A 13905-nucleotide genomic window follows, 5' to 3' on the forward strand; every position below is an offset into this window, starting at 1 on the left:
CAACAAAAAAGGGCCGTCTGTACCGCTAGTTAATTTGACAGCGTACTTAGTGAGATATGACCTCCTAATAAAATATGTTATGGAAACAAAGAGATAGCCTTACTGTTTACATGGACACTAGAGGAAGAGTGTTTCACTGAAGCTAAAGGTTTCATAAAAAGAGATGGAAAGCAATGTTCTTAGCAATTCATACACTTGGCAAATATATTTTGTATTGTGTATTACGATGTCTATTTTCTTGGGAGAGTTTTTCTAAATTTTTTAAACTATATATTTAAGGAAGAAAAGAAACCTTACCAATTGTGATAAATTGGTTGCAAATATGAGAATTTAACCCCCTTACCTCTACAATGCTCCTGAGGTCCTTCACGTACATCTGCTCCGTCTGTAAAACCTCCAGCACGACGCGGTCCACATATGACAGCTTCGGGTCAGAGACCATCGCGTCTGTTGCAACTGGGGACTCGCTCGATTCTGAGCAGATGGTTGCAAAGTCCTTCTGCCGCCGAGAATTGCTCCTGCCCAAGTTAACATTCCACTTATCTGCGTGCTCATCAACCCCACTCACTGGGTTGCCGATTCTGCTCAGAAGCATCGGAGTTTGGAGAAACCTGATCCAGCTTGACCGTGTCACTGTCCTTGTCGCTGCACTGAACACCCAGAGTCGACGTTCTGCGAAGCGGACAAAGAGGATGCCAGCGTCACGCTGCTTCCAAACATGGATCGGCTGTCTCGGGACGATGATGACGATGAAGATGTCGTGGAGCCCGTGTCGGCATTCTGGGAGGTGGAGAGAGAAGAGGCCAGAGTCATGTTGCTTCCGAACGAGCAGTGGCTGTCACGCGATGACGACGACGACGATGTGGTGGAGCTCAGACTGACGGGCCGCTCGCACTCGGATGAATCCATCATGTCAGGCGGAAGCCCCAAGCACAGCTTGTAAGCAAGGCTGGCTGTCGACGTTGGCGTAGCTCAGCACTTGTCATGGGCAAGTTTTCCTGGGAAAGAAAAAAAGCCGAGGCACAATATTATTTATTTAACATACATTGTATTTTATGGCACGTACAGCATGATATATATCCTGTAGAAATGGTTATCAACTTCGTTATTTTACAGTCAAATGTAATTATTTTAGGTGAAGCTTCTAAAATTCCATTTCATATAATTGTCTCTAGTCTTCATACAAATGTAGTTATTACATTTAGAGTATTTGACTACTATACGTTTCCAAATGACAATCCACTTTTTTGAGCTATAATTTGTGGCCAGGCCACCTCTGAAAAATAACTCTTTCGCTCAGTGAGCCTTACCTGGTAAATAAAAAATAGTAAATAAACTAAATTACACATTTCAAGAATCTGATTATTGCTACAGATGGAATTTGCACTGTGTTGAGGAACAGAGATTTGTTTTGCAAACTCTGACTTAATGTAAAAAATAAACATAAAGTGTAATTTTTACATATTTTTTCAGTTTATAAAAAATTACATTTCAATGTATTCCAAATGACCGTCAGAGGGCTTTACAAACATATCTATACCTTGCCTTCACCTTCCCCAGGTGGCATCAATGCAGCAGCAACATCACAATGACCGCAGCGACGTCTTTGTGCTTATTCTGAAAACAAAACAAGAAAACGACAAAGATTTAGTTAAAAGTTACAAGTTGAACATGAGTATCGAAGTGTTCATATATATATAAAAAATTCAATCAAATTCTTCACATATTGCTTATACTTGCATATTCAACATGACACAGAATCTTAAACCTAAAAAAAGATAATATATTACTGGATTAAACTATTTGGCAATATAATCAGGATTTTCAGTCATGTTATGTTCACAGTGTCTGACATGAGAAGAAGAATAAAATCATTATATAAACAATCCTTAGAAAAAGATAAAGAGGTTCCAACATAACAATGCTGTATGCGTCAGTGTTCAGCTATGGTAATGCCAACAAGAGTTATGGATTTTCTGTGAAATATCGCACAAGTGCTGAAACCGTGCCAGTACACTTCGCGGCCAATACACAAACCAAGAAACCTTGGCTTATATCGCTCCCCACTCTGGTGCTTTAGATTCATAAAACACGACAAGGGCACGCTGACACCTGACTACATGCCCTGTTCACATAAATCTGTACAATGTTTGTCATGAATTTGTTTATTCATTCATTTTCCATTCCAATTATAATTGTTTTACTTTATATAATCGCACCAACCACTTACAGCAGCCTTTATTACCATCTGTATTACATTGTCGAAATGAATGAGCATTTCAAAACCTTTACAAAGTTCGTACAATGTCCGGCCAATTTTGTGTCAACACATTAGCAAAGCCAAACTACGAACTAGGGAACAACTCTACGTCTACATTGCAGGTCTGCTCCTACAGAAGGCCATACATTTAAGGGAATACAATGCAGGCATATACACTATATTCAACAATGCCCATCGAATTCTCCAGATAAGAACAATCCACGTCAGTATAGTTTACAGATATTGCTACATCACAAGGCAATTTATTTACAAAAGGTCCAACCCTGCAATGGGTTGCTAATGCCGCTGTTGTTGGAAGGGCCTCCACAATCGTACCTATCACCAATATGTTAATTATTTTATGGAAATAAAAGGTAATATTAGTACTTAATATGATTTGAAACGAGCAACTACATATGGCAAACAGTTTGACTCTGTCACTGCATGGCAACTATTAAAGCACATTTCTATGAATTGCTTTCTTACGAGAATGTTGTATTACATATAATACATCTAAAGCAATCATATCCAGTACTAATTCTATTCAGATACAGTAATGAAATAGAAACTTCAGTTTAATTACCCCCAAAATTGTTCTAATTATATGACCGTATATTATTGACGATTTATTTAAACGTCTGCATAATCAACGTACTTTCATTTGGTTAATTTTGTCTCTGAAATCTGTTCATTGGGATATTTGCTTTCCGTCATGCAACTGTGGGTGCTTAAAAGCCAGCCCGCGAAGCGAAATGTATGCACCATGCAACTCGCAAAAAAACATTCGAAGCAGTTTATTTTAAAACCCGTTAAAATGTCTCCTGTGCTTGCCATGTCTGCATTTTCTGTCAAACGGAAACACGCTCACTGAAAAGGGAGGAATGTGCAGTGGGTCTGAAAAAAGAGCATATATTTTCTTTTTGGTATGGAAGCAACAGCAAAAGTGCTAGTGTGAAATTTATAATTAGGATACAATGTTCACACTTTAATACTGCATAACAGGTGAGAAGGTATAATGTGCAGCGCCAGCAATTACTCCTTAACATCACTGCCGGAGGAAGAGGCTCTGCGAGGGAGCTCCAGAGCCCATCTAGAGGGTGTTTTTTGCCCGCTCTTTAATACTGGCCTGTCATCTTCGAAGAGGTAGGAGTACCCACCACTTTATCCCACCACCTGCTGATTGGCACAATTATTTATTTCACCGCTCTATATATTAAATACGTTCATTAGATACATTGGCACTGAAACATACTTTAGAACACTATTTGTAGACCTCGACCTCACAATGGTTAGGAAAAACAAAGTTTCCGTTGTCAGGTTTGGCCAAAGTCAGTGAAAGCCGCAATGCCACATGCCCTAATCGGATAGCTTTATTGGAGTTCCCACACCCAATGGTAAAATGATTGAGAACTGTTTCCGATAACGACGCCTGATTCAACTTAGACCAGTTAAAATGTCAACAATGAACCGTGGCAATTCATTCATACATCACTTTAACAATAAAATCACTTTTGAAAAGAGAAAACGTGTTCAACAGTTCTGTATTACAAACATCAAATTAAACCAGGAAAAAGGAATCTTACATGACAAGCCAGAAAATAAATACATTTCCAAAGAATTATACATTTCTTAAAAAATGAATATAAAGTACAACGAAAGGTTTTTGGCTGTTTTCATCAAATCCTGAAATTATTTCCAGTTTTTAGAAGATTTTGTTCGTTTTAAGTTTAAAATCTGATAACTTCATATGTTTGTGAAAAAAAGCCACGTTCACGAAAGGTTCAAAAACATTTCTGTGTTGTTTTTCTGGCAGACGGACAAGCGTAAAACAATTCAGTCCATCCTTGCTACTTTTTTTCTTTCCAAAAAAGTAACAAATTCCACGAACCAAATCCCCTTGTCGCATAATAAACACTGTTTTCTACAAGACATTGGCAGCTGTGGCCATCACAAACATACCTATGGTCCCTTCACTAAAAGCCCCTAACATGCAATGCCCTCTTATCACAAAATACTGTACATAATGTCCGCACATGTCAGTGATGCGTTCACGCCAACAAATAATGTGGGGACTCTGCTCACAATAAGTGACAAAATGCCACTTGGAAACACTGTGCATAAAACTGGAGTCTATGCTAAAACCCTATGGCTGAACAGGAATCAAAGTCTCAACGTAACAATTCTTTAGTGTGTCTCAAACCAGAGGACTTATTGGTGAGGCACATTGCTTCACCTCTCAACTCTCCTCTGTTACTGATACTTGCCAGGACAATGTTTCCACAGTGTGCAGAATCCTGTAGCTGAGAAGCTTTAGCCCCATTGTCGTCAAGCCATTTAGAATAAGAAGAATAAGAAACAGTTTAAATTCTATGGACTAAGATTCATGACTGAGAACATCCACATTGTCTTATATATATAACATTCAAATACTGTATATCAAGTTGATGTTACTTTACCCGAATCCAAACAAGAATGTTATGAGACGTATTCGAAATTACTATATTGCCACAGAATTACAGAAATTGTGTAAACATGTAAGTATTGACTTTGTTTAGAACCAGGTATTAACATAAACTACACGCAAACGTTAACCAAATGCTCTTAAGTTTAAAGAAAGGCAATACAATCCACAGTTACCAAAGTAAAAAACAATATAAATCCTATGAAAACATTCAAGAGAAGGGAGATGCTTATTTTAGCAGGTTATACAGGCATTCAATTATTTTGTTATGGTCTTAAAATAAAGAACCGTAATGAAAAATTGAAAATGATCAATTGTGCCGTTACAGGAACCTAATGCTCGTCAGACGTATACACGAACAAAAATAAACAATTTGACAATTTACAACAAAGTGTCCAACACATGACTTAGGCAGCATTTATCACACAGCTAAAAACAATCTTCCCATGAACGTGAATAGGAAAAAAGGAATGACTAAGGACTGGATGGACTATGGCCATACAGTATTATTAAACTACCATTGAAAACACGGAAGGAATGACATTTAAGTTATATTTTGACAGGCGTGCATTAAACCCCTTGGCCAGACCTAGTCCATGACATAACAATGGTGTGGTGGAACAAATCCCTGTTTGACATTGCAGACGAAACTGAATAGCCCCTTTGTACAACTGCCATAATTTATGCTGTCTTGCCCTCGCATGATCGAGAAAAAGGATGCCACGTGGAGTATGATGAAGTCACTTTAAGCGTAACAGGTCATAAAAGCTCAATACAGTAAAATTAACTTACGACCCATAAAATAGGAGGGTATTGTAATTGTGCAATCTGTTTAAAAAGTAAAAAAAATAACGAAGTCTATTTTCTCGCGGTTATTTCCTCTTCAGGTCCATTCACGTTGAATCAGCTCGTGCCCCGGGGGGGCTGCAGTGAGCCAAGCACACACAGACGCATCACCTCTCTTTGATCTCAAACTTGCCCTGAATGTGCAAGCCAAGAGTGGCTGGTGGTGTACGGCCAGGTGGTGGACCTGGCGCAAGCACTACCATTTTTTGTCACAGTATACTTCCTTTATGCGCTTGCAATCATTCATCAAGAGCATGTACACACCGTTTTTTTTTGTCAAACCGCTGATGGATGAGGGCCTACTCATGCTGTCCAGGTCACGAGGGTTAATTGACCATACTTCACCACGATGGCCAATGGGGGGTTGGCGAAGGTGGGTAAAGTACAGAATAAGTAGATGCCTTGCCCTCTACTTCCCACAACACCTGTCTTTTGCGCATGGCAGTCACCCGCCCAAACACGACCCATGCTTAACCTTGCTTAGCTTCCAATGTCTCATGGGATTTGGCATATTTAAAGTGATTTAATCAGCTGTCATTAATCGGGTGTACTGTACAGTATGATATGTGTGTATAACCAACACTCAATGTGCACATTGCAATTGGTGGAAAACCACATTTTGTGAAATGTTCAAATACTCTATTTTATAGTGGTCACCAAAAGCTTGGTGGAAAACCACATTTGTGAAACCGTGGTGGAAAACCACATTTTGTGAAATGTTAATATACTCTATTTTATAGTGGTCACCAAAACCAGTTTGTGGCGAGTGTTTCCCGAGCTGCCCGCACTCAGTCGAACCACCTCCAATCTGCCTGGCAACAACCCTTTCCAGAATTTCTGTGAGCGTTTCCAACACCACGTTTAATTCCAATGGCACAAACCCAAACGTTTGCAGACTGAACTATTCACCCTTGACACTACCTCTGGACCTTGAATTCTTTGAAGGTGGGCGGGAGAATGAACAGGTGTGAAAAGACACACCATTTGGTTCTGAAAAGCCAGGATACAAGTCACTATACATCATGCCCTGATAAAAATGTCACAGCGTTCACAATGGACGGATAACTCACCAAACAGGTTTGAATGGCAAATAGCCAAAGTAATGCCACAATTGTTTTATTATCTGGATTCATTAAAACATAGATGTCAACAGAATAAAAAATATACAAGTCTTCAAATTATTTTCATACCGTATTTTGTTAAGGAATTACATTTCCATACGTTTACTGCATATTCCCAATGTGTCTGAAAATATTTTAAGTCATCAGACAGTTGCAGCTGGTAAGTGAAAGAAAAATACTTAACATACTTAATCGTCTTGAAAATTGCCACCTGAGTGTTTTGGGACTAAACGGAGGTAGCAACCTGGTTTGTGATGAAGTAGCAGAGTCTGAAAACCAATGATTTATTCAACAGCTGCATTGTCAGTTCCATTATTTGACCAGGTAAGATTGATTTGACATTTATTTGTAGCTAAAATTGGATAAATGTAATCTCCCCTGAGAAAGCAAAATACAACATTTGTATGTTGGCCAATGGAAATGAAAACATTCCTACAGCCACTATGAGCCTTTTCCATTTTACCAAACATGTACTTTAAGCTTTTTATGACCAGGGTCCTTACAAATGATCTGTATGTCAGTGCTGTTATTGTGAAGACTTTAGGTGTTATTATCCTTAGTCCGTGCCAGCAGTTAGAAGGTTATATGACTCTCAGTGAAAAAATCTTAGGGCTTACACCGACATGTTTTGTTGGAACACGGTAAGAGTAGCAAAAACAATTTTGACCACGGCCAGTTGTCTTTCACACTTCTGAGGATCACGGGCGGAGTGAATTGCCAAACGTCTTCGTAACACGACGGTGAGGAGGGCAGCCAAACTTCATCAGGCAGGGGTGATCGACAAAAGTGTGAACAAGCCAATAGCAAGAGTCGAGCCAATCTACCGGCCATCCTGGTGATCTACTTCAAGAAGGAACCGAAACAGAGAAATATGATGACCGATCCACATGCGATTTCCCAGGGAGACCTGCTGCTTACATTCTCACAGCAGTCACGATTCCAATAGATTTGCTTGTCCTAATTGTGTTACTCATTCGCTGTCTGACTCACGAATGGTCATTGTGCCTATATGGATTGAAAAAGTGTATTTATTTCCCTTTCTTTTTGTTTAGATATATATAAATGATAACAATCAAAGCATTTGTCTAAACACCGCTTGTTCAAAACACGTGTGTGTGTATAAACAACATGCTTGAACGCTAAGTAAACTTCCCATTCAGCACCTATGCCTTTCACGAAAAGCATTAAAAAAGCCCTCATTGAAAAACAAGTACAGCTGCCCGTTCAATAGCACCGTGAACGCGTCAATGTTTTCTTCCTGCAATAAGCAGCAGTCAATGCAGGAATTAGAAGGCGCAGCAATTTCAAATTTACTCCCAACAATTTACGTAGCACAGGTTATCCTTTGAGAGCAGTTACTTTTTGCCAAACAAGCAGCGCACACACATGGATGGATGACGCTGGCAGCAACTCGAGTGCTCTCCGAGACGCTTACCCACGGCCAAGCAAACAGACTCCGACTGTTTGAACATTGTTGTCTGCAAGTGTAGCCACAGCAACACTTACAGAGGCGTGTATAGGTCAGCAGCGCGGTATAGAACATGGGCTACACTGAGTCTGCAGGGTGCAGAGGAAACACTGGCAACAATATAGGGGGCATTGAACATTCACTGTCAATTGACAGATATATCTTGCTTCCCTTTTTTAATATTTCACGGGGGTTACTGAATAAATATGTGCATTATTTAACTGAATGTGGTCACTCGGACAACTTAAGAGTTTGCCATCTTGTGAACATAAAACAAATGTTCAAGCAAACTTCTGCTCATAATAGGTTTTTGGGTCAGATCGCGTTATTTATAAATGTGTCGTAACCCTCCACCACCCGACACGGCCAAACAGTAAAAAATGTGTCACTTTTTCAAAGGACAAAATAATTCACTTCTTTAGCCCACCGGTGTGTTGAAGAGAGAATCAACAGCATTTAAAAATTTGAGTAAGACGTTTCGCTGGTAATTACAATCAGGGTGGTGGAGGGTTACGACACATTTATAAATAACGCGATCTGACCCAAAAACCTATATTATGAATAATATTGGTCGCGAAAGTCTACGTGTTAAACAAACTTCTGCTCACAGCGTTTAATCACAAATGTTGGCTTTGGAGATACACTGGCACATGCTGCATGACATTTTCAAAAATTTGGGGAACGAAAGTGAATTGTCTGGAGTTTTCAAATTGGCAAACACGTTTCAATTATTGTGCTCATCGTTTCACCAACGTCTGTAAAGACAAACTCAACAAAATTCTTTGGACACTGTGACAGATGTACAGCTGGGAGCTCTAAGTTGTCACCTCTTGTCCACGGGAGTGTACTGCTATTTTTTCCTCCACATTCCAAATACTCATGAACGGAATTTGCCAACCATCTTAATGAAGGACCCTCCTAACTAAACGAGTCTTGAGACTCAAGTGCGTTTTCCGTGGGTAAAGGGCATTATTAATGTGCTAATATATAAAACAGATGAAAAACAACAATAGGTTTTACCCTTTCTGGCAAAAAAACAGGTGTTAAGATCTTCTTGGTTCTTTCGGTAAAGTCACGTAGATGGGAAATAATAAAATAATACAAATAAAACATAATAAAATAATTCTCACGACGTTTCGGCCACAACGCAAGCAGATGAATCACTGCAGTCACGAAAGCTTTAAATCTAGGTGTTAAGATGTTCAAACACCAAGATACATATATTTTTGCAAGGCATCAAGCCTGCATTAACCACTCATACTTGTGGCAAAGCATGCAAACAAACATGTTCTGACAATATATGCATTGCCCTTAAAACTGATTGGCCTACACCAAGGTAAAATAGGTATAACCTATTCTTACTTTTCATCTCTTTTCTGATATTGGCAAAAAGGTCCCGTGTTATTATGTGCACACCAGTGATGCTTGCTACACAGGCAATTACCCTCTCTCATTAAATGCCTACTCACTTTAATGTCTTTACACAATATTAACACAACTGCCTCGTTTTAACACATCAATGTAATGCTAAAGATAGACTGTTGCCATGCATTCTTCACAAAATTAGCGATACGGTCTTGGCCTGAACCTCACAGTAGTACTTAAAATGAGAATAATATAGGAATACAGTACAGTATTTATAATGCACACATGAAACATGAACAACCCATAACTCGATACTCGGTAACAAGAGTCCATATTCATTTTGACATCTAAATATCGTGTTCATTCACATCATTTCGGCTTATTCTCATAGTTTTGAACACCGTTATTATCAGTCTATTGCTAGCATTGTTTAAACCAGGGTCACGTCGTGAGCCCTGTTGTATTGACAAACATATTACACATTTTTACTCACCCTAAATCAAGTCTAATTGTTTAACTTTTGCTTATTTAACCAGAAAGTGGGATGAAATTCATTATCCAGTTGGAAATATAAATCTGGTTGCACCTGCTTATTTCAAAACAGCCAGTGCTCTACTACAGACACGAAATATTCTGCAGACAATTTCTTAAAAATACAAATTCACAAGTAGCATTTCAATTATGAATGTTGTGATATTATAACTGCAGTGATTCGTACATAGGCAGTATGTCCTTCTTATCATGCACTTGAGAAGCTATCTTGAGATGAGAGTCTTGATACATCAGACTCCGAACACAAAAACCAAATACCTTTGGGCGTTGCGTCTCACTCTCAACCTGCTGCACTGCCATAAACACAGCTGTAATAGCAGCCGCACCACCGTCATTATAAACACAGGAAGAAAAGGACGATCGTCCCTGCAGCTCCACCCGAGCCGCTAATTACAGAGGGGCAAAGCGAGTGACGCGTCCGCTGCCGCTCCCACGTGCTTCTCTGTTCGCCCGGTCCGCTTCTGCAACTTGCACCGTCGCACGTGGCTTTTTTGTTCTCTCACACAGGGGGCTGGAATTTCATAATTAATGCACGGGTTGTCATCAGTGACCTCAGAGCAAGTGGCGGGGGCTCTTGGGCTCACGGGCTCAGGGGGCACAGGTAGAGCACAGCCAGAGGACACCGGATCCCGCGGTATGTGCTCTCCGAGGCATACCTCACATTAAACGGGCAGACCACGGCAGGCAGGAGCACAATGCAGCCCTCTGACGAGGCTCAAAAAATAGGGTGCAGAAAAGAGGCCAGCAGCGGCGAATACCGCAGAGTATTTTTTTTCCTGTTGCTTGGGAAACGACAGATCTGCAGTTTTTTTTTACTTGGACCCGTCAAGCTGGAATTCGATTCCACCCAAACCAACTGCAGGGAGGAGCTCCAAGGACAAACCACACCCCCACCTCTTGTTTAAGAAAGGCACCGTGCATCGAGAGATCATGTGCACCACCCCCCTTGCAAAGCCACTCGGGACGCAGCCTTGGGACATCGGTTGTTCTTGGGATCACATTGTTTGAACGGAGTCCTTCTCTCTAAAGCTCCTTTTTCGTCTGCAAACTCAGCAACATTTTATCCTTCTGTTGGTCTCCAAGCACCTTGGGTTTTCAGTTTCTCACAAACATACACAGAATTGTTCCGCATAATATGCATCAAATTATTGTTCATGTCTAGCGTATAGAAACACCCAGGAGGTGGTATTTTTCAGAAGGGCTTTCCTCTTGATATTAAAATTTCTGCCTAACCAAAATGTAATGCTACCTACTTATGTGCCATTGCAATTTAAACGAGATTAACGTTAATGGCCATGACAAAAATAAACATGATAAATCGTGCGCTCATGATATTTTTTTGCACGGTTAAAACTTAAACTTTCCAGTGGAACCCTTGGGGAGAATCTGTCTGCATTCTCCTGCAGACGACGCTGACTTAATTATTGTTTTAAGGCCATTTCAATCATAACCTTTCAGTCTGATAACAAAAACTGGCACAGAAAAGCTCTGAAATAGAAGCCTTAAAAAATGTCTGATATATAATGTGATTAAACTTCTACAAAATTAAGGCAATTACAGTAAATGCACCCTAAATTTACTAAATAATTTGCCAATTTAGGTTATTTTAGTTGTGCATTTAGACAATTACGTCGTAATATTTAGCACATGAAAGTAGAAAAAGCATATTTAAGTTTCTTTCAACTCAAGTTTTTTTTGGCGAAAAAACGACAATGTAAATTGATACGCACAGACAGCTAACATCTGTCTATACACGCTTTCATATGTAACATGACATCACGAGTTTCCACGTTAGGTCCGAATATAAATAGATTTCATGAGAGATAAATAATTACACCGATCTCCCCTTTGTTTAAAGCATGTGCTATGAAAATATACGTTAAAGAGTCAACTACCGAAAATCAGCGAAGCTGCTGAGAAATGTAAATAAACCCTTCCCAAAGCTGTCAGCGGAGCCTCGTGTTTCATGAACCAGAGACTTAACATCGAGTCTCAAGTCTCACACGCAGGACGGAGCCATTCTTCCTGATGTCTCTCTCACTCTCAACATCAAAACTGAGGAAGTACATTTAAGTACTATACTAAGCGAACAGAACACAATACAACACAAAAAGATACAATTTACTTATAAAATGCCTAAAACGTCAATAAATGTGTTGATGAAATAAAAAATTCGAACAAAAATCCACGCTTTAATTTCATCTTCGAGTAGAAACACATGAGACGCACAGAAACACGATACGAGTTGAATGTATTACGTTAATAAATACAAATTACAGTATATTAAACCTTATACATTTGTATTTACAAGCGCAATGCACACATGCACACTTACCAGAGAACAATTAGTTACTGGATGTGCTTAGGAAGCCACACGGAGCTTTCATTTGGGTGGTCCTGGGCTCGGGCAATAGCCCGAAGGGCAACCAAACCGCTTCCCCTCTTACTCTGGGCATGGCGTTGTGACAGCTCTGTGACAGGAAGCAGGGTTGGTGGTGGTGGTGGCGAGAGGTGTGGGGGTGGACGGGAGGTGGGGGCGTATTGTCATTACTCCAGCACCTTGGGAGGCAGGGAAACCGGCAAAATTTCACACGGAAGGGCTGCTGTTATTATTACAACTGCTCTCGCACAGAGGCCGAGATGGCCTGCCAACTTTTTTGGGCCAAAAAGGCGTGTGCCCGACAGCCTCCCCGCGTTAATCCCTGGAGACCGGAGGCCGAGAGAGCAATTAATATTGTATCCTTGTCAGCCTTGACGGACCCTGCATGACCAAGGGCCACATCGCCCCCGAGTCCTCTGTCTGCAGGAGGATGCCGATCCCCATAATTAGCACGACATCATCACCTCCTGCCCGTAACGCCAATGAAAGTAAATACTTCCAAAGCAGTTAGATTTAGGCGATGATGTAAAAGCAGCGTTATGCATTGTCTCGCGTTTTCCCTCTGTAAAACAGAAATTAACTTGAAGCAATATAGGAAGGAAAAAAAAAACCCAACCTCCTGAGCCATCTGGTATACCGTGGTTTAAAACCTAAATGTTCCGCTTCATAATGGAAATGAAACATGCTTTCAACAATATTGCGTGTGAAATTAAACACCGTAAAATAATACAAAACTGCACCAACTTTGTCAGAGGACATTTAATCTTACCTGAAAGTATAAGAAAAGTATTTAAAGTTTTCTTCATATATCACCAGTAATTTTTGACATTAAAAGCAAAAATGGCACACGACTGAAAAATTACAAAGGGGAGGATTTTTCCACATCTTGTAACTGGAGACTGCCTCCTTACCCCTTCACGTAATTGTGCCATACATCACACATCACATACAGTAGCCTTGCACTACATGTTCCACCAGATAAACCTCAGGAGATGCTATCCATTTCTGCTAATGGAGCGATTGGATCTGTAACAGTCACGTGTACAATGAGCAAATCCTTCAAGAGACAAGTCTGCTGTAAAGACCAGCTGTATAAGCGAAGAGGCTGTAAAAGAGAGCTTTATGAAACACCTAGTCAACATATGAAGGGCTTCAACCTGACCAAGTCATGTGCCAATGCATTTTAACAGATGTCTGATGAGACGGAATGCTGTCGTGGTGTAATGGTTATTGAAATCTCAAGGTCGCTGGTGCAATCTCCTGGCGCGGCAATTTGAACTATGGGAAAGTTTCCGAAATGTCTCCACCTCTCTCCGCCCAGCAGCACAAATGGGTGCAGACACCACAGTTAGTCGATCAGCAGCAGGTCGTGTGTGGTGGGGTGAACCAAGTGACTCCCCCATTCTTCCGAGACGTATGGCCAGCATGAACTAATAGCCTCGACAGACCTGT

The 13905-nt window shown here is 40.4% G+C and overlaps 1 protein-coding gene across 1 annotated transcript in view; it reads right to left on the minus strand.

Moving 5' to 3' along the window:
* LOC133346890 (uncharacterized) overlaps positions 1 to 13905 on the minus strand; it is a 77169-nt gene that overhangs the window by 44471 nt on the left and 18793 nt on the right. Inside the window, 3 exon segments of the mRNA XM_061558718.1 lie at positions 344 to 723; positions 726 to 998; positions 1541 to 1617. Coding sequence (XP_061414702.1) covers positions 344 to 723; positions 726 to 909 — 564 coding nt within the window. The 5' untranslated portion in view covers positions 910 to 998; positions 1541 to 1617.

This window comes from Lethenteron reissneri, chromosome 25 (genome assembly GCF_015708825.2).
Source record: "Lethenteron reissneri isolate LAM-NWPU_2019-01 chromosome 25, ASM1570882v1, whole genome shotgun sequence".
Lineage (NCBI taxonomy): Eukaryota > Metazoa > Chordata > Hyperoartia > Petromyzontiformes > Petromyzontidae > Lethenteron > Lethenteron reissneri.